The sequence below is a fragment of the Bombina bombina genome, chromosome 3 (genome assembly GCF_027579735.1).
Source record: "Bombina bombina isolate aBomBom1 chromosome 3, aBomBom1.pri, whole genome shotgun sequence".
Classification (NCBI taxonomy): domain Eukaryota; kingdom Metazoa; phylum Chordata; class Amphibia; order Anura; family Bombinatoridae; genus Bombina; species Bombina bombina.
In genome coordinates this window covers 20,642,466-20,668,980 of record NC_069501.1, presented here as the reverse complement: position 1 = coordinate 20,668,980, position 26,515 = coordinate 20,642,466, and the positions used below count along the sequence as shown (strand labels likewise).

At 40.9% G+C, this 26,515-nt stretch overlaps 1 protein-coding gene across 2 annotated transcripts in view; it reads left to right on the top strand.

The window, feature by feature from the left end:
- The first annotated feature begins 20,454 nt into the window (after positions 1 to 20,454).
- LOC128651473 (uncharacterized) overlaps positions 20,455 to 26,515 on the top strand; it is a 58,169-nt gene continuing 52,108 nt past the window's right edge. For both annotated transcript variants that reach the window (XM_053704515.1, XM_053704513.1), the window contains exon 1: positions 20,455 to 20,698. In XM_053704515.1, the coding sequence (XP_053560490.1) occupies positions 20,623 to 20,698 (76 nt within the window). In that variant the 5' untranslated portion in view covers positions 20,455 to 20,622. The remainder of the gene's footprint in view (positions 20,699 to 26,515) is intronic.

The following is a 26,515-nucleotide window of genomic DNA, read 5'->3' as shown; positions in this document are numbered from 1 at the left end:
GTGACCTTAGAAATGCCAGAACTAACTCTGTATGAGACTTGGCAGTTTGAAAGCTTGAAGCTTGTATTAGAATGTCGTCTAGGTACGGAGCTACCGAAATCCCTCGCGGTCTTAGTACCGCCAGAAGGGCACCCAGAACCTTTGTGAAGATTCTTGGAGCCGTAGCCAATCCGAATGGAAGAGCTACAAACTGGTAGTGCCTGTCTAAGAAGGCAAACCTTAGATACCGGTGATGATCTTTGTGAATCGGTATGTGAAGGTAAGCATCTTTTAAATCCACTGTGGTCATGTACTGACCCTTTTGGATCATGGGTAAGATTGTCCGAATAGTTTCCATTTTGAACGATGGAACTCTTAGGAATTTGTTTAGAATCTTTAAATCTAAGATTGGCCTGAAAGTTCCCTCTTTTTTGGGAACCACAAACAGGTTTGAGTAGAACCCTTGTCCTTGTTCCGACCGCGGAACCGGATGGATCACTCCCATTAATAACAGATCTTGTACACAGCGTAGAAACGCTTCTTTCTTTATCTGGTTTGTTGACAACCTTGACAGATGAAATCTCCCTCTTGGGGGAGATAATTTGAAGTCTAGAAGGTATCCCTGAGATATGATCTCTAGCGCCCAGGGATCCTGAACATCTCTTGCCCAGGCCTGGGCGAAGAGAGAAAGTCTGCCCCCCACTAGATCCGGTCCCGGATCGGGGGCTCTCGGTTCATGCTGTCTTTGGGGCAGCAGCAGGTTTCCTGGCCTGCTTGCTCTTGTTCCAGGACTGGTTAGGCTTCCAGCCTTGCCTGTAACGAGCAACAGCTCCCTCCTGTTTTGGTGCAGTGGAGGTTGATGCTGCTCCTGTTTTGAAATTCCGAAAGGGACGAAAATTAGACTGTCTAGCCTTAGCTTTGGCTTTGTCTTGAGGTAGGGCGTGGCCCTTACCTCCTGTAATGTCAGCGATAATTTCTTTCAAACCGGGCCCAAATAAAGACTGCCCCTTGAAAGGTATATTAAGTAATTTGGACTTAGAAGTAACATCAGCTGACCAGGATTTTAGCCACAGCGCCCTACGTGCCTGTATGGCGAATCCTGAGTTCTTAGCCGTAAGTTTGGTTAAATGTACTACGGCCTCCGAAATGAATGAATTAGCTAGTTTAAGGACTCTAAGCCTGTCCGTAATGTCGTCTAGCGTAGATGAACTAAGGTTCTCTTCCAGAGACTCAATCCAAAATGCTGCCGCAGCCGTAATCGGCGCGATACATGCAAGGGGTTGCAATATAAAACCTTGTTGAACAAACATTTTCTTAAGGTAACCCTCTAATTTTTTATCCATTGGATCTGAAAAAGCACAGCTATCCTCCACCGGGATAGTGGTACGCTTAGCTAAAGTAGAAACTGCTCCCTCCACCTTAGGGACCGTTTGCCATAAGTCCCGAGTGGTGGTGTCTATTGGAAACATCTTTCTAAATATTGGAGGGGGTGAGAACGGCACACCGGGTCTATCCCACTCCTTAGTAACAATTTCAGTTAGTCTCTTAGGTATAGGAAAAACGTCAGTACTCGCCGGTACCGCAAAGTATTTATCCAACCTACACAGTTTCTCTGGTATTGCAACGGTGTTACAATCATTGAGAGCTGCTAAGACCTCCCCTAGTAATACACGGAGGTTCTCCAATTTAAATTTAAAATTTGAAATATCTGAATCCAATCTGTTTGGATCAGAACCGTCACCTACAGAATGAAGCTCTCCGTCCTCATGCTCTGCAAGCTGTGACGCAGTATCAGACATGGCCCTAGTATTGTCAGCGCACTCTGTTCTCACCCCAGAGTGATCACGCTTGCCTCTTAGTTCTGGTAATTTAGACAAAACTTCAGTCATAACAGTAGCCATATCTTGTAATGTTATCTGTAATGGCCGCCCAGATGTACTAGGCGCCATAATATCACGCACCTCCCGGGCGGGAGATGCAGGTACTGCCGCGTGAGGCGAGTTAGTCGGCATAACTCTCCCCTCGCTGTTTGGTGAAATTTGTTCAAATTGTACAGATTGACTTTTATTTAAAGTAGCATCAATACAGTTAGTACATAAATTTCTATTGGGCTCCACCTTGGCATTGGAACAAATGACACAGATATCTTCCTCTGAGTCAGACATGTTTAACACACTAGCAATAAACTTGCAACTTGGTTATAATCTTTTTTAGCAAAAACGTACTGTGCCTCAAAGAGGTACTAAACGATTAAATGAAAGTTGAAATAATGAACTGAAAAACAGTTATAGCATCAAACTTTAAAACAACACAACTTTTAGCAAAGGTTTGTTCCCATTAGAAAAATAACAATAATTAAATTTGACATAAAAATTACAGAGCAACGTTTTTATTCACAGCCAATATAAAATTCTCACAGCTCTGCTGAGAGAATCTACCTCCCTCCAAAGAAGTTTGAAGACCCCTGAGATCTGTCAGAGATGAACCGGATCATGCAGGAAATATAAGAGTAACTGACTGGAATTTTTTGATGCGTAGCAAAGAGCGCCAAAAACGGCCCCTCCTCTCACACACAGCAGTGAAGAGAAACGAAACTGTCACAATTAAAACCAAACAACTGCCAAGTGGAAAATAATGCCCAAATATTTATTCACTCAGTACCTCAGAAATGTAAACGATTCTACATTCCAGCAAAAACGTTTAACATGATAAATACTTATTAAAAGGATTAGTGACTTTTAACAGAGTAGTTCCGGTGAAATACCATCCCCAGAATACTGAAGTGTATACATACATGTCATTATAACGGTATGGCAGGATTTTCTCATCAATTCCATTCAGAAAATAAAAACTGCTACATACCTCAATGCAGATTCATCTGCCCGCTGTCCCCTGATCTGAAGCTTTTACCTCCCTCAGATGGCCGAGAACAGCAATATGATCTTAACTACTCCGGTTAAAATCATAGTAAAAAACTCTGGTAGATTCTTCCTCAAACTCTGCCAGAGAAGTAATAACACGCTCCGGTGCTATTGTAAAATAACAAACTTTTGATTGAAGTCATAAAAACTAAGTATAATCACCATAGTCCTCTCACACATCCTATCTAGTCGTTGGGTGCAAGAGAATGACTGGGACTGACGTAGAGGGGAGGAGCTATATGCAGCTCTGCTGGGTGAATCCTCTTGCATTTCCTGTTGGGGAGGAGTTATATCCCAGAAGTAATGATGACCCGTGGACTGATCACACATAACAGAAGAAATAAAAGCATATGTATATAAATACAATTAAAATAAAATAAATTAGTAAATAAATAATAAAGGTGCAGCATGGTGTATAAAGATATGAAGGGTTTAATAATTTCAGTGAGGCTTAGGAACAGATTGAGCTATGAGGATAAAATTGGCATAGGGTGTGCATGTGTATATACTGTATATGCCTCTCAGTGTATGTGTGTGTGTGTGTATATACTGTATATGCCTCTCAGTGTATGTGTGTGTGTGTGTATATATACTGTATATGCCTCTCAGTGTATGTGTGTGTGTATACACTGTATATGCCTCTCAGTGTATGTGTGTGTGTGTGTATACTGTATATGCCTCTCAGTGTATGTGTGTGTGTGTGTATACTGTATATGCCTCTCAGTGTATGTGTGTGTGTGTGTGTGTGTGTGTGTGTGTGTGTACTGTATATGCCTCTCAGTGTGTGTGTGTGTGTGTGTGTATATACTGTATATGCCTCTCAGTGTATGTGTGTGTGTGTATATACTGTATATGCCTCTCAGTGTATGTGTGTGTGTGTGTATATACTGTATATGCCTCTCAGTTTATGTGTGTGTGTGTATACTGTATATGCCTCTCAGTGTATGTGTGTGTGTGTGTATACTGTATATGCCTCTCAGTGTATGTGTGTGTGTGTTTATATACTGTATATGCCTCTCAGTGTGTGTGTGTGTGTGTGTGTGTGTATATATACTGTATATGCCTCTCAGTGTATGTGTGTGTGTGTGTGTGTATATACTGTATATGCCTCTCAGTGTATGTGTGTGTGTATACTGTATATGCCTCTCAGTGTGTGTGTGTGTGTGTGTGTGTATATATACTGTATATGCCTCTCAGTGTGTGTGTGTATGTGTGTGTGTGTATACTGTATGTGCCTCTCAGTGTGTGTATGTGTGTGTGTGTTTATATACTGTATATGCCTCTCAGTGTATGGCGTGCATGTGTATATACTGTATATGCCTCTCAGTGTATGGTGTGCATGTGTATATACTGTATATACCTCTCAGTGTATGGCGTGCATGTGTATATACTGTATATGCCTGTTAGTGTATGGCGTGCATGTGTATATACTGTATATGCCTCTCAGTGTATGATGTGCATGTGTATATACTGTATATGCCTCAGTGTATGATGTGCATGTGTATATACTGTATATGCCTCTCAGTGTATGGCGTGCATGTGTATATACTGTATATGCCTCTTAGTGTATGGCGTGCATGTGTATATACTGTATATGCCTCTCAGTGTATGATGTGCATGTGTATATACTGTATATGCCTCTCAGTGTATGGCGTGCATATGTATATACTGTATATGCCTCTTAGTGTATGGCGTGCATGTGTATATACTGTATATGCCTCTCAGTGTATGGCGTGCATGTGTATATACTGTATATGCCTCTCAGTGTATGGCGTGCATGTGTATATACTGTATATGCCTCTCAGTGTATGGCATGCATGTGTATATACTGTATATGCCTCTCAGTGTATGATGTGCATGTGTATATACTGTATATGCCTGTTAGTGTATGGCGTGCATGTGTATATACTGTATATGACTCTCAGTGTATGATGTGCATGTGTATATACTGTATATGCTTGTTAGTGTATGGCGTGCATGTGTATATACTGTATATGCCTCTCAGTGTATGATGTGCATGTGTATATACTGTATATGCCTCTCAGTGTATGGCGTGCATGTGTATATACTGTATATGCCTCTTAGTGTATGGCGTGCATGTGTATATACTGTATATGCCTCTCAGTGTATGTGTGTGTGTGTATACTGTATATGCCTCTCAGTGTATGTGTGTGTGTGTATATACTGTATATGCCTCTCAGTATATGTGTGTGTGTGTATACTGTATATGCCTCTCAGTGTATGTGTGTGTGTATATACTGTATATGCCTCTCAGTGTATGTGTGTATATACTGTATATGCCTCTCAGTGTATGTGTGTGTGTGTGTATATACTGTATATGCCTCTCAGTGTATGTGTGTGTGTGTATATACTGTATATGCCTCTCAGTGTATGTGTGTGTGTGTGTGTATATACTGTATATGCCTCTCAGTGTATGTGTGTGTGTGTATATACTGTATATGCCTCTCAGTGTATGGCGTGCATGTGTATATACTGTATATGCCTCTCAGTGTATGTGTGTGTGTGTATACTGTATATGCCTCTCAGTGTATGTGTGTGTATATACTGTATATGCCTCTCAGTGTATGTGTGTGTATATACTGTATATGCCTCTCAGTGTGTGTGTGTGTATATACTGTATATGCCTCTCAGTGTATGAGTGTGTATATACTGTATATGCCTCTCAGTGTATGTGTGTGTGTATATACTGTATATGCCTCTCAGTGTATGTGTGTGTGTGTGTATATATACTGTATATGCCTCTCAGTGTATGTGTGTGTGTATACTGTATATGCCTCTCAGTGTATGTGTGTATACTGTATATGCCTCTCAGTGTATGTGTGTGTGTGTGTATATACTGTATATGCCTCTCAGTGTATGTGTGTGTGTGTGTGTGTGTGTATATACTGTATATGCCTCTCAGTGTATGTGTGTGTGTGTGTGTATATACTGTATATGCCTCTCAGTGTATGTGTGTGTGTGTGTATATACTGTATATGCCTCTCAGTGTATGTGTGTGTGTGTGTATATACTGTATATGCCTCTCAGTGTATGTGTGTGTGTGTGTATATACTGTATATGCCTCTCAGTGTATGTGTGTGTGTGTGTATACTGTATATGCCTCTCAGTGTATGTGTGTGTGTGTATATACTGTATATGCCTCTCAGTGTATGTGTGTATGTGTGTGTATACTGTATATGCCTCTCAGTGTATGAGTGTGTATATACTGTATATGCCTCTCAGTGTATGTGTGTGTGTGTGTGTGTGTGTGTGTGTGTGTACTGTATATGCCTCTCAGTGTGTGTGTGTGTGTGTGTATATACTGTATATGCCTCTCAGTGTATGTGTGTGTATATACTGTATATGCCTCTCAGTGTATGAGTGTGTATATACTGTATATGCCTCTCAGTGTATGTGTGTGTGTGTGTGTGTGTACTGTATATGCCTCTCAGTGTGTGTGTGTGTGTGTGTGTATATACTGTATATGCCTCTCAGTGTATGTGTGTGTGTGTATATACTGTATATGCCTCTCAGTGTATGTGTGTGTGTGTGTATATACTGTATATGCCTCTCAGTTTATGTGTGTGTGTGTATACTGTATATGCCTCTCAGTGTATGTGTGTGTGTGTGTATACTGTATATGCCTCTCAGTGTATGTGTGTGTGTGTTTATATACTGTATATGCCTCTCAGTGTGTGTGTGTGTGTGTGTGTGTGTATATATACTGTATATGCCTCTCAGTGTATGTGTGTGTGTGTGTGTGTGTATATACTGTATATGCCTCTCAGTGTATGTGTGTGTGTATACTGTATATGCCTCTCAGTGTGTGTGTGTGTGTGTGTGTGTATATATACTGTATATGCCTCTCAGTGTGTGTGTGTGTATGTGTGTGTGTGTATACTGTATGTGCCTCTCAGTGTGTGTATGTGTGTGTGTGTTTATATACTGTATATGCCTCTCAGTGTATGGCGTGCATGTGTATATACTGTATATGCCTCTCAGTGTATGGTGTGCATGTGTATATACTGTATATACCTCTCAGTGTATGGCGTGCATGTGTATATACTGTATATGCCTGTTAGTGTATGGCGTGCATGTGTATATACTGTATATGCCTCTCAGTGTATGATGTGCATGTGTATATACTGTATATGCCTCAGTGTATGATGTGCATGTGTATATACTGTATATGCCTCTCAGTGTATGGCGTGCATGTGTATATACTGTATATGCCTCTCAGTGTATGTGTGTGTGTGTATATACTGTATATGCCTCTCAGTGTATGTGTGTGTGTGTGTGTGTATATACTGTATATGCCTCTCAGTGTATGTGTGTGTGTGTATACTGTATATGCCTCTCAGTGTATGTGTGTGTGTGTATATACTGTATATGCCTCTCAGTATATGTGTGTGTGTGTATACTGTATATGCCTCTCAGTGTATGTGTGTGTGTATATACTGTATATGCCTCTCAGTGTATGTGTGTATATACTGTATATGCCTCTCAGTGTATGTATATACTGTATATGCCTCTCAGTGTATGTGTGTGTGTGTATATACTGTATATGCCTCTCAGTGTATGTGTGTGTGTGTGTGTGTGTGTATATACTGTATATGCCTCTCAGTGTATGTGTGTGTGTGTATATACTGTATATGCCTCTCAGTGTATGGCGTGCATGTGTATATACTGTATATGCCTCTCAGTGTATGTGTGTGTGTGTATACTGTATATGCCTCTCAGTGTATGTGTGTGTATATACTGTATATGCCTCTCAGTGTATGTGTGTGTATATACTGTATATGCCTCTCAGTGTGTGTGTGTGTATATACTGTATATGCCTCTCAGTGTATGAGTGTGTATATACTGTATATGCCTCTCAGTGTATGTGTGTGTGTATATACTGTATATGCCTCTCAGTGTATGTGTGTGTGTGTGTATATATACTGTATATGCCTCTCAGTGTATGTGTGTGTGTATACTGTATATGCCTCTCAGTGTATGTGTGTATACTGTATATGCCTCTCAGTGTATGTGTGTGTGTGTGTATATACTGTATATGCCTCTCAGTGTATGTGTGTGTGTGTGTGTGTATATACTGTATATGCCTCTCAGTGTATGTGTGTGTGTGTGTGTATATACTGTATATGCCTCTCAGTGTATGTGTGTGTGTGTGTATATACTGTATATGCCTCTCAGTGTATGTGTGTGTGTGTGTATATACTGTATATGCCTCTCAGTGTATGTGTGTGTGTGTGTATATACTGTATATGCCTCTCAGTGTATGTGTGTGTGTGTGTATATACTGTATATGCCTCTCAGTGTATGTGTGTGTGTGTGTATACTGTATATGCCTCTCAGTGTATGTGTGTGTGTGTATATACTGTATATGCCTCTCAGTGTATGTGTGTATGTGTGTGTATACTGTATATGCCTCTCAGTGTATGTGTGTGTGTGTGTGTGTGTGTGTGTGTATACTGTATATGCCTCTCAGTGTATGTGTCAGTGATGTGCGCTGACTTCAGAGGCTGGTGAGGCAGTGGCTAGGAATCGGATACGCCTTCATTCTTTAGATATCCTTTGTTGAAGAAATAGCAATGCACATGGGCGAGCCAATCGCATGAGGTATCTATATGCAGCCACCAATCAGTAGCTACTGAGCATATTTAGATATGATTTTCAACAAAGGATATCTGGTTTTCTTCATTCTTTTGATATCCTTTGTTGAAAATCATATCTAAATATGCTCAGTAGCTACTGAGCATATTTAGATATGATTTTCAACAAAGGATATCAAAAGAATGAAGAAAGCCAGCTATTAGATGTAAATTGGAAAGTTATTTAAAATTGCATGCTCTTTCTAAATCATGAAAGAAAACATATGGGTTTCATGTCCCTTTAAATGGTGTCTTGGAAAACTGGTCAACTTAGTAAACATGATGATTTTAGTCTAAAGGATTGTAACAGAAACTCTTGCCAGATAACACAATGCTTGCTCTGATTAGGAGATCTAGAAATCCAGGCCCATTAAAATATGTTTAAAACATACTTTTTACTTTAATGCTGCAAATTATACTTATAGATTCCTTCATTATCATGGATCTACTTTTTTTGTGTGACTGTTGCAATGTAATTTCAAACATGTGAGAAATATCAGGGAATATAAATAGGCACCAAAGTATGGTGCCTACTGCCTAATCCAATTTATATTCCCTGATATTTCTCACACATGCTGCCTTGAAATTACATTGCAACAGTCACACAAAAAAGTAGATCCATGTCTGATCTCATAGAAGAATCATGGGATGGGAATCGTGAATATAGATTTAATACTAACAATATATACTCTGTCTCTGGATGAGCATTTTTGTCTTAGTATCATGATGAGACACAGGTAATTGGTGGAGTGCAAAAACACATTTTATTTGTAGCTTGAGCAAGTTGAGCTTCAGGTTCAACTCTAGTATATATATATATATATATATATATATATATATATATATATATATATATATATATATATATATATATATATATATATATATATGGTACATGACTGTTCATATCTTGTTATTATTTGACATGACTATGCCTACTTATGCTATCTGGAAATTTAAAGGGACATGAAACTCAGTTTTTCTTTTGTGATTCTGATAGAGCATACAAGTTTAAGTAATTTTAAAATTGACTTCTTCTATTAAATTTGCTACATTCTTTTGGTATCGTTTGTTGAAGGAGCAGCAATGCACCATTGAGATCTCGCTGATGACATGTGGTAAACCAATGTCAAGAGATATATATCTTCAACCACCAATCAGCCGCTAGCTTCAGTAATGCATTTCTGCTCCTGAACCTATCTAGGTATGCTGTTCAACAAAGGACTACAATAGAGTAAAGCAAATTAAATAATAGAAGTAAAGTGGAAAGTTGTTTAAAATTCCATGCTCTGTCTCAATCATAAAAGAAAATATTTGAATTTACTTTAACCTTTAAATTTAAAATTTCTATCATGCATATAAAAATTAATTTTATTAAAATATTGTTTTGCATAAATATAGGTTGATACAGACAGACAACCATACACACATATATTTATATTTCCTCAGTATAGAAACATGTCTTACAGAAAGAAAATACAAAACATGTATTACATTTTAAAATAACCCCTCTAAGATTCATAACAGGAAAAAAAATGACTTTAATGCCCTCTAATAGTACAGCCTATATTGTAAATAATTGTTATACTACATAATTCACAAGATGTCATGTGCTGTGCCCTTGTCTTGCTGAACTGGTTTTCTTTGGTATATTTCATAACACACAGACATAAAGACACTTACACACACACACACACACAGACATAAAGACACACACACACACAGACATAAAGACACTTACACACACACACACAGACATAAAGACACTTACACACACACATACATAAAGACACTTACACACACAGACATAAAGACACTTACACACACAGACATAAAGACACTTACACACACACAGACATAAAGACACTTACACACACAGACATAAAGACACTTACACACACACAGACATAAAGACACTTACACACACACACAGACATAAAGACACTTACACACAGACATAAAGACACTTACACACACACATAAAGACATAGACACTTACACACAGACATAAAGACACTTACACACACACACACACACACAGACATAAAGACACTTACACACACACACACACACACAGACATAAAGACACTTACACACACACACACACACACAGACATAAAGACACTTACACACACACACACACATAAAGACACTTACACACACACACATAAAGACACTTACACACACACACACACACACACAGACATAAAGACACTTACTTACACACACAAAGACACAAACTCTCCCCACACACTGGTCATTACCCCAGTGGCACCATCACAGTTCAACTTGTTTAATAGAGCAAAGACCAAAGTACTATTTATTCTATTTATTTATTTTTTAAGAAAGGAGCACATTTAGCTGACCTTTTAGCTTCCTGGTGCAATTAAACTTAGTACTAAGTCCTAAGCATGCTCCCCTTTCCCCGGTCTTTTAAAACACACATTCTCATTATCTGCAGTGGAAAAAGGCCATAAAACAGCAGAAAGAAAGAAAAAAACACAACAGAGCATTTTTTTAAGTAATTAACATACCTCCTCTGTCTTCTCCGTGCTGAAAGCCCAACCCCCTGCTGCTGTCTTCACAGCTACGTTCTGGCAGGAAGTTAGCATTAAAAGCAAACAAGCTCCACACAGTCCAGCTGTCAAAGGCTCTACCGGGAGAAGTGTAGCAGCTGTAATCCCTGCACTTCTCCCCAGCCATAGTGCCTAAAGTTTTATCACAGCTCAGGATGACTCACACAAACTGGGCTCATTAAAAAGGCTCTATTTTTCATCTGGCCAGGATTTTCTTACCGCTAACTAACTGCTCCATACTAATACTTTCCTCTGCAGGTTTTACAGTAGTTGTCACCTATGCAGACCGAGTGACTGAGTCCCACTACTAAGAACCACTTGCTGGCCCCCCAAGCAGCGTTTTCTTATCCGGTGCAGCAGCAAGCAGAGCAGCTCCCTACCATCATGAATAGAAAGCTGGCCAGCAAGATGCACAGTCTGAATGGAGTATTTGGACACAGCTTTCTATTTATGATGGTAGGGAGCTGCTCTGCTTGCTGCTGCACCGGATAAGAAAACGCTGCACAACACCAGCTTAGTAGCACTCAAGAACTCACTGTCTGTGACTGTTGATTATTCATGACCCACCCGCCGTCCATCACCTACCTCTGGCTACTACGCCGGCTGACCACTCCTCTCCTAGTCTCCCCCTGAGAGTCCTGACTCCTGACCTGACTGAGGCTGACATTCCAGACAACTCACAGTGTCACACAGTGCACGTCTCACACAGCCACTGACTCTGACTGAGAGCACTCACTGACTGACTGCAGCACTTGTCTTCAATGATCCTCTCTGCTGCTCTGAAGACAACGGACATGCATAAACACCTGACCTGCGCATTGCGGCTGCGCAACTATTTCCCGCCCGGCAACTCAGCCTAGAGACTCAGACATAGTGATGTCTGATTGGCTGAGGGGCGGGCAGGCAGGGCTCCCGAGGCTAGCCTCCGGTGTGAGCAGTTATGGGCAGCAATAGAGACTGCTGCATTAGCTATTATTCCCCACTGGGTGGCAGTCTCTAAAGCAGCCCATAACATAAGACAGTATTACATTCACATTGCGCAATGGAAGGATAGCTGGCCTCTACCTTCTTGTGCAATATGAATGTATTACTTAATATTATGTAGTTTTCTTTTTAAAACAATAAATTGCAATAAAATAATGAATTTGGTGGAGGGGTGGGGGGTAGGGGGGTCACCTTTTCAGATGGAAAAAAAAATGGAAAAAAAAAAAAAATTCTTTTTTTTATTTTTTTATTTGTTTATAAAAAAGGCTGTAATTCCCACATTGGCCAGGGGAAGCACTGCCTCACCTGCCTCCAATGAATGCACGTCACTGGTATGTGTGTGTGTGTGTATATACTGTATATGCCTCTCAGTGTATGGCGTGCATGTGTATATACTGTATATGCCTCTCAGTGTATGTGTGTGTGTGTATATACTGTATATGCCTCTCAGTGTATGTGTGTGTATATACTGTATATGCCTCTCAGTGTGTGTGTGTGTATATACTGTATATGCCTCTCAGTGTATGTGTGTGTATATACCATATATGCCTCTCAGTGTGTGTGTGTATATACTGTATATGCCTCTCAGTGTATGTGTGTGTATATACTGTATATGCCTCTCAGTGTATGTGTGTGTATATACTGTATATGCCTCTCAGTGTGTGTGTGTGTATATACTGTATATGCTTTCAGTGTATGTGTGTGTATATACTGTATATGCCTCTCAGTGTATGTGTGTGTATATACTGTATATGCCTCTCAGTGTATGTGTGTGTATATACTGTATATGCCTCTCAGTGTATGTGTGTGTATATACTGTATATGCCTCTCAGTGTATGTGTGTGTATATACTGTATATGCCTCTCAGTGTATGTGTGTGTGTGTGTATATACTGTATATGCCTCTCAGTGTATGTGTGTGTGTGTATATACCTCTCAGTGTATGTGTGTGTGTGTATATACTGTATATGCCTCTCAGTGTATGTGTGTGTGTATATACTGTATATGCCTCTCAGTGTATGTGTGTGTGTGTATATACTGTATATGCCTCTCAGTGTATGTGTGTGTGTGTATATACTGTATATGCCTCTCAGTGTATGTGTGTGTGTGTATATACTGTATATGCCTCTCAGTGTATGTGTGTGTGTGTATATACTGTATATACCTCTCAGTGTATGTGTGTGTGTATATACTGTATATGCCTCTCAGTGTATGTGTGTGTGTGTGTGTGTGTATATACTGTATATGCCTCTCAGTGTGTGTGTGTGTATATACTGTATATACCTCTCAGTGTATGTGTGTGTGTGTATATACTGTATATGCCTCTCAGTGTATGTGTATGTGTGTGTGTATATACTGTATATACCTCTCAGTGTATGTGTGTGTGTGTATATACTGTATATGCCTCTCAGTGTATGTGTGTGTGTGTGTGTGTATATACTGTATATGCCTCTCAGTGTATGTGTGTGTGTGTATATACTGTATATGCCTCTCAGTGTATGTGTGTGTGTGTGTGTATATACTGTATATGCCTCTCAGTGTATGTGTGTGTGTATATACTGTATATGCCTCTCAGTGTATGTGTGTGTGTGTGTGTATATACTGTATATGCCTCTCAGTGTATGTGTGTGTGTATATACTGTATATGCCTCTCAGTGTATGTGTGTGTGTGTGTGTATATACTGTATATGCCTCTCAGTGTATGTGTGTGTGTGTGTGTATATACTGTATATACCTCTCAGTGTATGTGTGTGTGTGTGTGTATATACTGTATATGCCTCTCAGTGTGTGTGTGTGTATATACCTCTCAGTGTATGTGTGTGTGTGTATATACTGTATATGCCTCTCAGTGTATGTGTGTGTGTGTGTATATACTGTATATGCCTCTCAGTGTGTGTGTGTGTATATACTGTATATACCTCTCAGTGTATGTGTGTGTGTATATACTGTATATACCTCTCAGTGTATGTGTGTGTGTGTGTGTATATACTGTATATACCTCTCAGTGTGTGTGTGTGTGTGTGTGCATATACTGTATATACCTCTCAGTGTGTGTGTGTGTGTGTGTGTTTGTATATACTGTATATGCCTCTCAGTGTATGTGTGTGTGTGTGTATACTGTATATGCCTCTCAGTGTATGTGTGTGTGTATATACTGTATATGCCTCTCAGTGTATGTGTGTGTGTGTATATACTGTATATGCCTCTCAGTGTATGTGTGTGTGTATATACTGTATATGCCTCTCAGTGTATGTGTGTGTGTGTGTGTATATACTGTATATGCCTCTCAGTGTATGTATGTGTGTGTGTATATACTGTATATGCCTCTCAGTGTATGTGTGTGTGTATATACTGTATATACCTCTCAGTGTATGTGTGTGTGTGTGTGTGTATATACTGTATATACCTCTCAGTGTGTGTGTGTGTGTGTGTGTATATACTGTATATGCCTCTCAGTGTATGTGTGTGTGTGTGTGTATACTGTATATACCTCTCAGTGTGTGTGTGTGTATATACTGTATATACCTCTCAGTGTATGTGTGTGTGTGTGTGTATATACTGTATATGCCTCTCAGTGTATGTATGTGTGTGTGTATATACTGTATATGCCTCTCAGTGTATGTGTGTGTGTGTGTGTATATACTGTATATACCTCTCAGTGTGTGTGTGTGTGTGTGTGTGTATATACTGTATATACCTCTCAGTGTGTGTGTGTGTGCATGTGTATATACTGTATATACCTCTCAGTGTGTGTGTGTGTGTGTGTGTATATACTGTATATGCCTCTCAGTGTATGTGTGTGTGTGTGTGTATACTGTATATACCTCTCAGTGTGTGTGTGTGTGTATATACTGTATATACCTCTCAGTGTATGTGTGTGTATATACTGTATATGCCTCTCAGTGTATGTGTGTATATACTGTATATACCTCTCAGTGTGTGTGTGTGTGTGTATCAGTGACGTGCATTCATTGGAGGCAGGTGAGGCAGTGCTTCCCCTGGCCAATGTGGGAATTACAGCCTTTTTTATAAACAAATAAAAAAATAAAAAAAAGAATTTTTTTTTTTTTTCCATTTTTTTTTCCATCTGAAAAGGTGACCCCCCTACCCCCCACCCCTCCACCAAATTCATTATTTTATTGCAATTTATTGTTTTAAAAAGAAAACTACATAATATTAAGTAATACATTCATATTGCACAAGAAGGTAGAGGCCAGCTATCCTTCCATTGCGCAATGTGAATGTAATACTGTCTTATGTTATGGGCTGCTTTAGAGACTGCCACCCAGTGGGGAATAATAGCTAATGCAGCAGTCTCTATTGCTGCCCATAACTGCTCACACCGGAGGCTAGCCTCGGGAGCCCTGCCTGCCCGCCCCTCAGCCAATCAGACATCACTATGTCTGAGTCTCTAGGCTGAGTTGCCGGGCGGGAAATAGTTGCGCAGCCGCAATGCGCAGGTCAGGTGTTTATGCATGTCCGTTGTCTTCAGAGCAGCAGAGAGGATCATTGAAGACAAGTGCTGCAGTCAGTCAGTGAGTGCTCTCAGTCAGAGTCAGTGGCTGTGTGAGACGTGCACTGTGTGACACTGTGAGTTGTCTGGAATGTCAGCCTCAGTCAGGTCAGGAGTCAGGACTCTCAGGGGGAGACTAGGAGAGGAGTGGTCAGCCGGCGTAGTAGCCAGAGGTAGGTGATGGACGGCGGGTGGGTCATGAATAATCAACAGTCACAGACAGTGAGTTCTTGAGTGCTACTAAGCTGGTGTTGTGCAGCGTTTTCTTATCCGGTGCAGCAGCAAGCAGAGCAGCTCCCTACCATCATAAATAGAAAGCTGTGTCCAAATACTCCATTCAGACTGTGCATCTTGCTGGCCAGCTTTCTATTCATGATGGTAGGGAGCTGCTCTGCTTGCTGCTGCACCGGATAAGAAAACGCTGCTTGGGGGGCCAGCAAGTGGTTCTTAGTAGTGGGACTCAGTCACTCGGTCTGCATAGGTGACAACTACTGTAAAACCTGCAGAGGAAAGTATTAGTATGGAGCAGTTAGTTAGCGGTAAGAAAATCCTGGCCAGATGAAAAATAGAGCCTTTTTAATGAGCCCAGTTTGTGTGAGTCATCCTGAGCTGTGATAAAACTTTAGGCACTATGGCTGGGGAGAAGTGCAGGGATTACAGCTGCTACACTTCTCCCGGTAGAGCCTTTGACAGCTGGACTGTGTGGAGCTTGTTTGCTTTTAATGCTAACTTCCTGCCAGAACGTAGCTGTGAAGACAGCAGCAGGGGGTTGGGCTTTCAGCACGGAGAAGACAGAGGAGGTATGTTAATTACTTAAAAAAATGCTCTGTTGTGTTTTTTTCTTTCTTTCTGCTGTTTTATGGCCTTTTTCCACTGCAGATAATGAGAATGTGTGTTTTAAAAGACCGGGGAAAGGGGAGCATGCTTAGGACTTAGTACTAAGTTTAATTGCACCAGGAAGCTAAAAGGTCAGCTAAATGTGCTCCTTTCTTAAAAAATAAATAAATAGAATAAATAGTACTTTGGTCTTTGCTCTATTAAACAAGTTGAACTGTGATGGTGCCACTGGGGTAATGACCAGTGTGTGGGGAGAGTTTGTGTCTTTGTGTGTGTAAGTAAGTGTCTTTATGTCTGTGTGTGTGTGTGTGTGTGTAAGTGTCTTTATGTGTGTGTGTGTAAGTGTCTTTATGTATGTGTGTGTGTGTAAGTGTCTTTATGTGTGTGTGTGTGTGTGTAAGTGTCTTTATGTCTGTGTGTGTGTGTGTGTGTGTAAGTGTCTTTATGTCTGTGTGTGTGTGTGTGTGTGTAAGTGTCTTTATGTCTGTGTGTAAGTGTCTATGTCTTTATGTGTGTGTGTAAGTGTCTTTATGTCTGTGTGTAAGTGTCTTTATGTCTGTGTGTGTGTGTAAGTGTCTTTATGTCTGTGTGTGTGTAAGTGTCTTTATGTCTGTGTGTGTAAGTGTCTTTATGTCTGTGTGTGTGTAAGTGTCTTTATGTCTGTGTGTGTAAGTGTCTTTATGTCTGTGTGTGTAAGTGTCTTTATGTATGTGTGTGTGTAAGTGTCTTTATGTCTGTGTGTGTAAGTGTCTTTATGTCTGTGTGTGTGTGTGTGTGTGTGTGTCTTTATGTCTGTGTGTGTGTGTGTGTGTAAGTGTCTTTATGTCTGTGTGTTATGAAATATACCAAAGAAAACCAGTTCAGCAAGACAAGGGCACAGCACATGACATCTTGTGAATTATGTAGTATAACAATTATTTACAATATAGGCTGTACTATTAGAGGGCATTAAAGTCATTTTTTTTCCTGTTATGAATCTTAGAGGGGTTATTTTAAAATGTAATACATGTTTTGTATTTTCTTTCTGTAAGACATGTTTCTATACTGAGGAAATATAAATATATGTGTGTATGGTTGTCTGTCTGTATCAACCTATATTTATGCAAAACAATATTTTAATAAAATTAATTTTTATATGCATGATAGAAATTTTAAATTTAAAGGTTAAAGTAAATTCAAATATTTTCTTTTATGATTGAGACAGAGCATGGAATTTTAAACAACTTTCCACTTTACTTCTATTATTTAATTTGCTTTACTCTATTGTAGTCCTTTGTTGAACAGCATACCTAGATAGGTTCAGGAGCAGAAATGCATTACTGAAGCTAGCGGCTGATTGGTGGTTGAAGATATATATCTCTTGACATTGGTTTACCACATGTCATCAGCGAGATCTCAATGGTGCATTGCTGCTCCTTCAACAAACGATACCAAAAGAATGTAGCAAATTTAATAGAAGAAGTCAATTTTAAAATTACTTAAACTTGTATGCTCTATCAGAATCACAAAAGAAAAACTGAGTTTCATGTCCCTTTAAATTTCCAGATAGCATAAGTAGGCATAGTCATGTCAAATAATAACAAGATATGAACAGTCATGTACCATATATATATATATATATATATATATATATATATATATATATATATATATATATATATATATATATATATATATATATATATACTAGAGTTGAACCTGAAGCTCAACTTGCTCAAGCTACAAATAAAATGTGTTTTTGCACTCCACCAATTACCTGTGTCTCATCATGATACTAAGACAAAAATGCTCATCCAGAGACAGAGTATATATTGTTAGTATTAAATCTATATTCACGATTCCCATCCCATGATTCTTCTATGAGATCAGACATGGATCTACTTTTTTGTGTGACTGTTGCAATGTAATTTCAAGGCAGCATGTGTGAGAAATATCAGGGAATATAAATTGGATTAGGCAGTAGGCACCATACTTTGGTGCCTATTTATATTCCCTGATATTTCTCACATGTTTGAAATTACATTGCAACAGTCACACAAAAAAAGTAGATCCATGATAATGAAGGAATCTATAAGTATAATTTGCAGCATTAAAGTAAAAAGTATGTTTTAAACATATTTTAATGGGCCTGGATTTCTAGATCTCCTAATCAGAGCAAGCATTGTGTTATCTGGCAAGAGTTTCTGTTACAATCCTTTAGACTAAAATCATCATGTTTACTAAGTTGACCAGTTTTCCAAGACACCATTTAAAGGGACATGAAACCCATATGTTTTCTTTCATGATTTAGAAAGAGCATGCAATTTTAAATAACTTTCCAATTTACATCTAATAGCTGGCTTTCTTCATTCTTTTGATATCCTTTGTTGAAAATCATATCTAAATATGCTCAGTAGCTACTGAGCATATTTAGATATGATTTTCAACAAAGGATATCAAAAGAATGAAGAAAACCAGATATCCTTTGTTGAAAATCATATCTAAATATGCTCAGTAGCTACTGATTGGTGGCTGCATATAGATACCTCATGCGATTGGCTCGCCCATGTGCATTGCTATTTCTTCAACAAAGGATATCTAAAGAATGAAGGCGTATCCGATTCCTAGCCACTGCCTCACCAGCCTCTGAAGTCAGCGCACATCACTGGTGTGTATATATACTGTATATGCCTCTCAGTGTATGTGTGTGTGTGTATATACTGTATATACCTCTCAGTGTGTGTGTGTGTGTGTATATATACTGTATATGCCTCTCAGTGTATGTGTGTGTGTGTATACACTGTATATGCCTCTCAGTGTATGTGTGTGTGTGTGTATACTGTATATGCCTCTCAGTGTATGTGTGTGTGTATATACTGTATATGCCTCTCAGTGTATGTGTGTGTATACACTGTATATGCCTCTCAGTGTATGTGTGTGTGTGTATATACTGTATATACCTCTCAGTGTATGTGTGTGTGTGTATATATACTGTATATGCCTCTCAGTGTATGTGTGTGTGTGTATATACTGTATATGCCTCTCAGTGTATGTGTGTGTGTGTATATACTGTATATACCTCTCAGTGTATGTGTGTGTGTGTATATATACTGTATATGCCTCTCAGTGTATGTGTGTGTGTGTATATACTGTATATGCCTCTCAGTGTATGTGTGTGTGTGTATATACTGTATATGCCTCTCAGTGTATGGCATGCATGTGTATATACTGTATATGCCTCTCAGTGTGTGTGTGCATGTGTATATACTGTATATGCCTCTCAGTGTGTGCATGTGTGTATACTGTATATGCCTCTCAGTGTATGTGTGTGTGTGTGTGTATATACTGTATATGCCTCTCAGTGTGTGCATGTGTGTATACTGTATATGCCTCTCAGTGTGTGCATGTGTGTATACTGTATATGCCTCTCAGTGTATGTGTGTGTGTGTGTATATACTGTATATACCTCTCAGTGTGTGTATATACTGTATATACCTCTCAGTGTGTGCATGTGTGTATACTGTATATGCCTCTCAGTGTATGTGTGTGTGTGTGTATATACTGTATATACCTCTCAGTGTGTATGTGTGTGTGTGTGTATATACTGTATATACCTCTCAGTGTGTGTGTGTGTGTATATACCTCTCAGTGTGTGTGTGTGTGTGTGTGTATATACTGTATATACCTCTCAGTGTGTGTGTGTGCATGTGTATATACTGTATATGCCTCTCAGTGTGTGTGTGAAGTTTAGAATAACTAGTTTATTCTGAAATAAGATTCCTACTGTCATGTTTACAACCTTATCACAAGGTGCCCTACATCAGATGTAACTCACAGGAAGAGCCACTACCCCACAACAACTCTGTAATGGTATTTTCTAAATTTAACTGTGGCATTGTTTGCCTACGTCTATAGCACTGGGTATATGTCTATTAAGATTTCACCACCAAGCTCTGTCACTAATAAGTTACTGGAAACGTTTTCATTTTTACATAGTAGATCACACATTAACCTCAATAACACCACCGGAAACATCAAACTATAAAAAAATACATATAGGTAAAATAAGTATGCACTGACTTTCTTACAAAGTTCAAAGTGGTTTTTTTTCCTACAAATAAGCATTGCTCTGTTTTACACTCTCTTCTGGGAAAAGAACCTAATTCAGCAATACAGAAGATGGTTAAAATGAAGTCCAAATTGGCACTGACGATCATCATAATCCATTTTTATATCCTGGTATCATCAATTCAAGGTAACTAAAGCCACAAACAAAAAGAAAGCATTAGATTGTGTGAGGAGATTTATTGAAAGCCATGGTGGTTACTCTTTATTTGGAATATTTAATAGTTTTATTTTTGTCTTGTTTTATTTATATTCTAATATTTATCTTTATTTCAACTATTTAACTTTGATAATATGCAGATGTGATGGACTGCCTGGTACCACGAACGAGTACCTCCGTCAGAACACTTCCCTTGTCCTGCACATCCCTTTATCCAGAGCAATAGCTCCTGGTATCTCCCTTTAACCGCAGTCTAAAGTTATATAGGTGAACAGAACTGAGACGACACTCAGTTGTCTGAACACAAAAATGAACACTTTATTTAAAAGCAGCACACAGATTTATACACCCTGGCATTCCAGAGTCACAGAGCTTCAGGTTACAGAGGGCATTGGTTAAACAGTAAAGCAAACATATGAACAATACATCAAACCTCTAACAATTGTCTATTCACAGGTGAAACAGATTAACATATCAAGTTAATTAACTGTGGAGGAAAGTTTACTCAGACAATCTGATGTTGGGCAGTCTAGTTAACATAATCACACAGGAACACAATCAGTTTACCCAGACAGACTCCTGAGACACAATCAGATTAGAAACGTAAATAAAATACATCTTATTACAGAATATAAGAACAGCTCTTATTAACTATAAAGTCCTTTATGCCCACTTGGTTTATAGAGTCACAATTGCTCCCACAAGGGGCACTCACACCCTGTACCCATCCTGTATTTATTGATACAGGGTGACATGGACATAAGACAGAGTTATGAAAGTACATGAGGTGTCCACAATATAAAATTCCACATTTCTATGCAGTCTCTGGGTATCCTTAAAGGGACAGTATACTATAAAATTGTTTTCCTTAATGTGTTTCCAATTACTTTTTTTTCAGCTGCAGAGTATAAAATGTATGAGATTTGCTTTTTTAAGGTTTATTTGTGTATATGAATTAGCTGATTTTGTGTTTTTGACGCCACAACCTAATAAAATGGGTTGAGCTTGTAGGTATAATCAGATCTCATTACTTTATCACATTGTGTACATATACCTGCTTCTTTATCTTATATCTGTCCATAAACCAATCACCAATACTTGTAGAGAACAATAGAAAATTACCTTATCTCTTCTATTACCCACTGGGAGTGTAATTTCCTCTACTGACTGTGTTTACACAGCTTGGCCTTGAGACCAAAAACTTTCAGGATGGGTGGGGATACCACAGGCAACTTAAACAACTTAATACACTCCAGCAGGTTTAGTGGATCATTGGGAACAAATTAGAGGGGATATTTTTTTTTATTAAACTGTCCCTTTAAGCCCATGTACCCAAAGAATGTTCCATAACAGGACCTCAGAACTTGGTGACTCACGTCACAGCAGATAATTACATGAAGATCAATTTATTTAGTATCAAGTGTATTGTTATAATTGTAATTGACACAACATGAACACACAAATGTAGCGATTAATATGTGAATAACATCAAAGTCTATCCACCTAGAAAGAACAAAAGTTGGAACAAAAGTTCACGGAAAACTAGTGTAGGGAGCGCATGCGAGGCGAATGTCATAAGGGAGGGGCTGCTGGGGGAGAACAATAGGAAGGCTAGGTGTGCCAAGTGTGGGGGTTGTGTAAGAAAGGATAAGAGGAAAAGGTTGCTGGAGCCAACGAATGGGCATTGGTTAAGAGAAAGGACAGGGGAGGGGCAGAGCAAAGGGGATATAAGGAGGGGACCAGAAGGAAGTTGTCAGTAACGTTTTTTCTTTGCAAGGATTCCCAGGGGCTGCAAAAATGCAAAAGGGAATAGAGATGAGACACAGCATTGTGTGAGGGGAGAGAAAGGAGACACAGCATTGTGTGAGGGAGAGAGAGGAATCACAAAGCATTGTGTGAGGGAGAGAGAGGAATCACAAAGCATTGTGTGAGGGGAGAGAGAGGAGACACAGCATTGTGTGAGGGAGAGAGAGGAATCACAAAGCATTGTGTGAGGGGAGAGGAGACAAAGCATTGTGTGAGGGGAGAGAGAGGAGACACAGCATTGTCTGAGGGGAGAGAGATGAGACACACAGCATTGTGTGAGGGGAGAGAGGAGACACAGCATTGTGTGAGGGAGAGAGAGGAGACACACAGCATTGTGTGAGGGAGAGAGAGGAATCACAAAGCATTGTGTGAGGGGAGAGAGAGGAGACAAAGCATTGTGTGAGGGGAGAAAGAGGAATCACAAAGCATTGCGTGAGGGGAGAGAGAGGAGACAAAGCATTGTGTGAGGGGAGAGAGAGGAGACACAGCATTGTGTGAGGGAGAGAGAGGAATCACAAAGCATTGTGTGAGGGGAGAGAGAGGAGACAAAGCATTGTGTGAGGGAGAGAGAGGAATCACAAAGCATTGTGTGAGGGGAGAGAGAGGAGACACAGCATTGTGTGAGGGAGAGAGAGGAATCACAAAGCATTGTGTGAGGGGAGAGAGAGGAGACAAAGCATTGTGTGAGGGGAGAGAGAGGAGACAAAGCATTGTGTGAGGGGAGAGAGATGAGACACAGCATTGTGTGAGTGGAGAGAGAGGAGACACACAGCATTGTGTGAGGGGAGAGAGGAGACACAGCATTGTGTGAAGGGAGAGAGAGGAGACAAAGCATTGTGTGAGGGAGAGAGAGGAATCACAAAGCATTGTGTGAGGGGAGAGAGAGGAGACAAAGCATTGTGTGAGGGGAGAGAGAGGAATCACAAAGCATTGCGTGAGGGGAGAGAGAGGAGACAAAGCATTGTGTGAGGGGAGAGAGAGGAGACACAGCATTGTGTGAGGGAGAGAGAGGAATCACAAAGCATTGTGTGAGGGAGAGAGAGGAATCACAAAGCATTGTGTGAGGGGAGAGAGAGGAGACACAGCATTGTGTGAGGGGAGACAGAGGAGACACACAGCATTGTGTGAGGAGAGAGAGGAATCACAAAGCATTGTGTGAGGGAGAGAGAGGAATCACAAAGCATTGTGTGAGGGGAGAGAGAGGAGACAAAGCATTGTGTGAGGGGAGACAGAGGAGACACAGCATTGTGTGAGGGGAGACAGAGGAGACACAGCATTGTGTGAGGGAGAGAGAGGAATTACAAAGCATTGTGTGAGGGGAGAGAGAGGAGACAAAGCATTGTGTGAGGGAGAGAGAGGACCAGAAGGAAGTTGTCAGTAACGTTTTTTCTGTGCAAGGATTCCCAGGGGCTGCAAAAATGCAAAAGGGAATAGAGATGAGACACAGCATTGTGTGAGGGGAGAGAAAGGAGACACAGCATTGTGTGAGGGAGAGAGAGGAATCACAAAGCATTGTGTGAGGGAGAGAGAGGAATCACAAAGCATTGTGTGAGGGGAGAGAGAGGAGACACAGCATTGTGTGAGGGAGAGAGAGGAATCACAAAGCATTGTGTGAGGGGAGAGAGAGGAGACAAAGCATTGTGTGAGGGGAGAGAGAGGAGACAAAGCATTGTGTGAGGGGAGAGAGAGGAGACACAGCATTGTCTGAGGGGAGAGAGATGAGACACACAGCATTGTGTGAGGGGAGAGAGGAGACACAGCATTGTGTGAGGGAGAGAGAGGAGACACACAGCATTGTGTGAGGGAGAGAGAGGAATCACAAAGCATTGTGTGAGGGGAGAGAGAGGAGACAAAGCATTGTGTGAGGGGAGAGAGAGGAGAAACACAGCATTGTGTGAGGGAGAGAGAGAAATCACAAAGCATTGTGTGAGGGGAGAGAGGAGACACACAGCATTGTGTGAGGGGAGAGAGAGGAGACACACAACATTGTGTGAGGGGAGAGAGAGGAGACACACAACATTGTGTGAGGGGAGAGAGAGGAGACACACAACATTGTGTGAGGGGAGAGAGAGGAGACACACAACATTGTGTGAGGGGAGAGAGAGGAGACACACAACATTGTGTGAGGGGAGAGAGAGGAGACACACAACATTGTGTGAGGGGAGAGAGAGGAGACAAAGCATTGTGTGAGGGAGAGAAAGGATTCACAAAGCATTGTGTGAGGGAGAGAGAGGAATCACAAAGCATTGTGTGAGGGAGAGAGAGGATTCACAAAGCATTGTGTGAGGGGAGAGAGAGGAGATACACAGCATTGTGTGAGGGAGAGAGAGGAGACAAAGCATTGTGTGAGGGGAGAGAGATGAGACACACAGCATTGTGTGAGGGAGAGAGAGGAATCACAAAGCATTGTGTGAGGGGAGAGAGAGGAGACAAAGCATTGTGTAAGGGGAGAGAGAGGAGACAAAGCATTGTGTGAGGGGAGAGAGAGGAGACAAAGCATTGTGTGAGGGGAGAGAGAGGAGACAAAGCGTTGTGTGAGGGAGAGAGAGGAGACACAGTGTTGTGTGAGGGAGAGAGAGGAGACACAGCATTGTGCGAGGGAGAGAGAGGAGACACATCATTGTGTGAGGGAGAGAGAGGATTCACAAAGCATTGTGTGAGGGAGAGAGAGGAATCACAAAGCATTGTGTGAGGGGAGAGAGAGGAGACAAAGCATTGTGTAAGGGGAGAGAGAGGAGACAAAGCATTGTGTGAGGGGAGAGAGAGAGGAGACAAAGCATTGTGTGAGGGAGAGAGAGGAGACACAGCATTGTGTGAGGGAGAGAGAGGAGACAAAGCATTGTGTGAGGGGAGAGAGAGGAGACAAAGCATTGTGTAAGGGGAGAGAGAGGAGACAAAGCATTGTGTGAGGGGAGAGAGAGGAGACAAGCATTGTGTGAGGGAGAGTGAGGAGACACAGCATTGTGTGAGGGGAGAGAGAGGATACACACAGCATTGTGTGAGGGGAGAGAGAGGAGACAAAGCATTGTGTAAGGGGAGAGAGAGGAGACAAAGCATTGTGTGAGGGGAGAGAGAGGAGACAAAGCATTGTGTGAGGGGAGAGAGAGGAGACACACAGCATTGTGTGAGGGGAGAGAGAGGAGACAAAGCATTGTGTGAGGGGAGAGAGAGGAGACAAAGCATTGTGTGAGGGAGAGAGAGGAGACACAGCATTGTGTGAGGGGAGAGAGAGGAGACAAAGCATTGTGTGAGGGGAGAGAGAGGAGACACAGCATTGTGTGAGGAAGAGAGAGGAGACACAGCATTGTGTAAGGGGAGAGAGAGGAGACAAAGCATTGTGTGAGGGGAGAGAGAGGAGACAAAACATTGTGTGAGGGGAGAGAGAGGAGACAAAGCATTGTGTGAGGGAGAGAGAGGAGACACAGCATTGTGTGAGGGGAGAGAGAGGATACACACAGCATTGTGTGAGGGGAGAGAGAGGAGACAAAGCATTGTGTGAGGGGAGAGAGAGGAGACAAAGCATTGTGTGAGGGAGAGAGAGGAGACACAGCATTGTGTGAGGGGAGAGAGAGGAGACAAAGCATTGTGTGAGGGGAGAGAGAGGAGACACAGCATTGTGTGAGGGGAGAGAGAGGAGACACAGCATTGTGTAAGGGGAGAGAGAGGAGACAAAGCATTGTGTGAGGGGAGAGAGAGGAGACAAAGCATTGGGTGAGGGGAGAGAGAGGAGACACAGCATTGTGTGTGTGAGGGAGAGAGAGGAGACACAGCATTGTGTGAGGGAGAGAGAGGAGACACACAGCATTGTGTGAGGGAGAGAGAGGAATCACAAAGCATTGTGTGAGGGGAGAGAGAGGAGACACAGCATTGTGTGAGGGGAGAGAGATGAGACACACAGCATTGTGTGAGGGAGAGAGAGGAATCACAAAGCATTGTGTGAGGGGAGAGAGAGGAGACAAAGAATTGTGTAAGGGAAGAGAG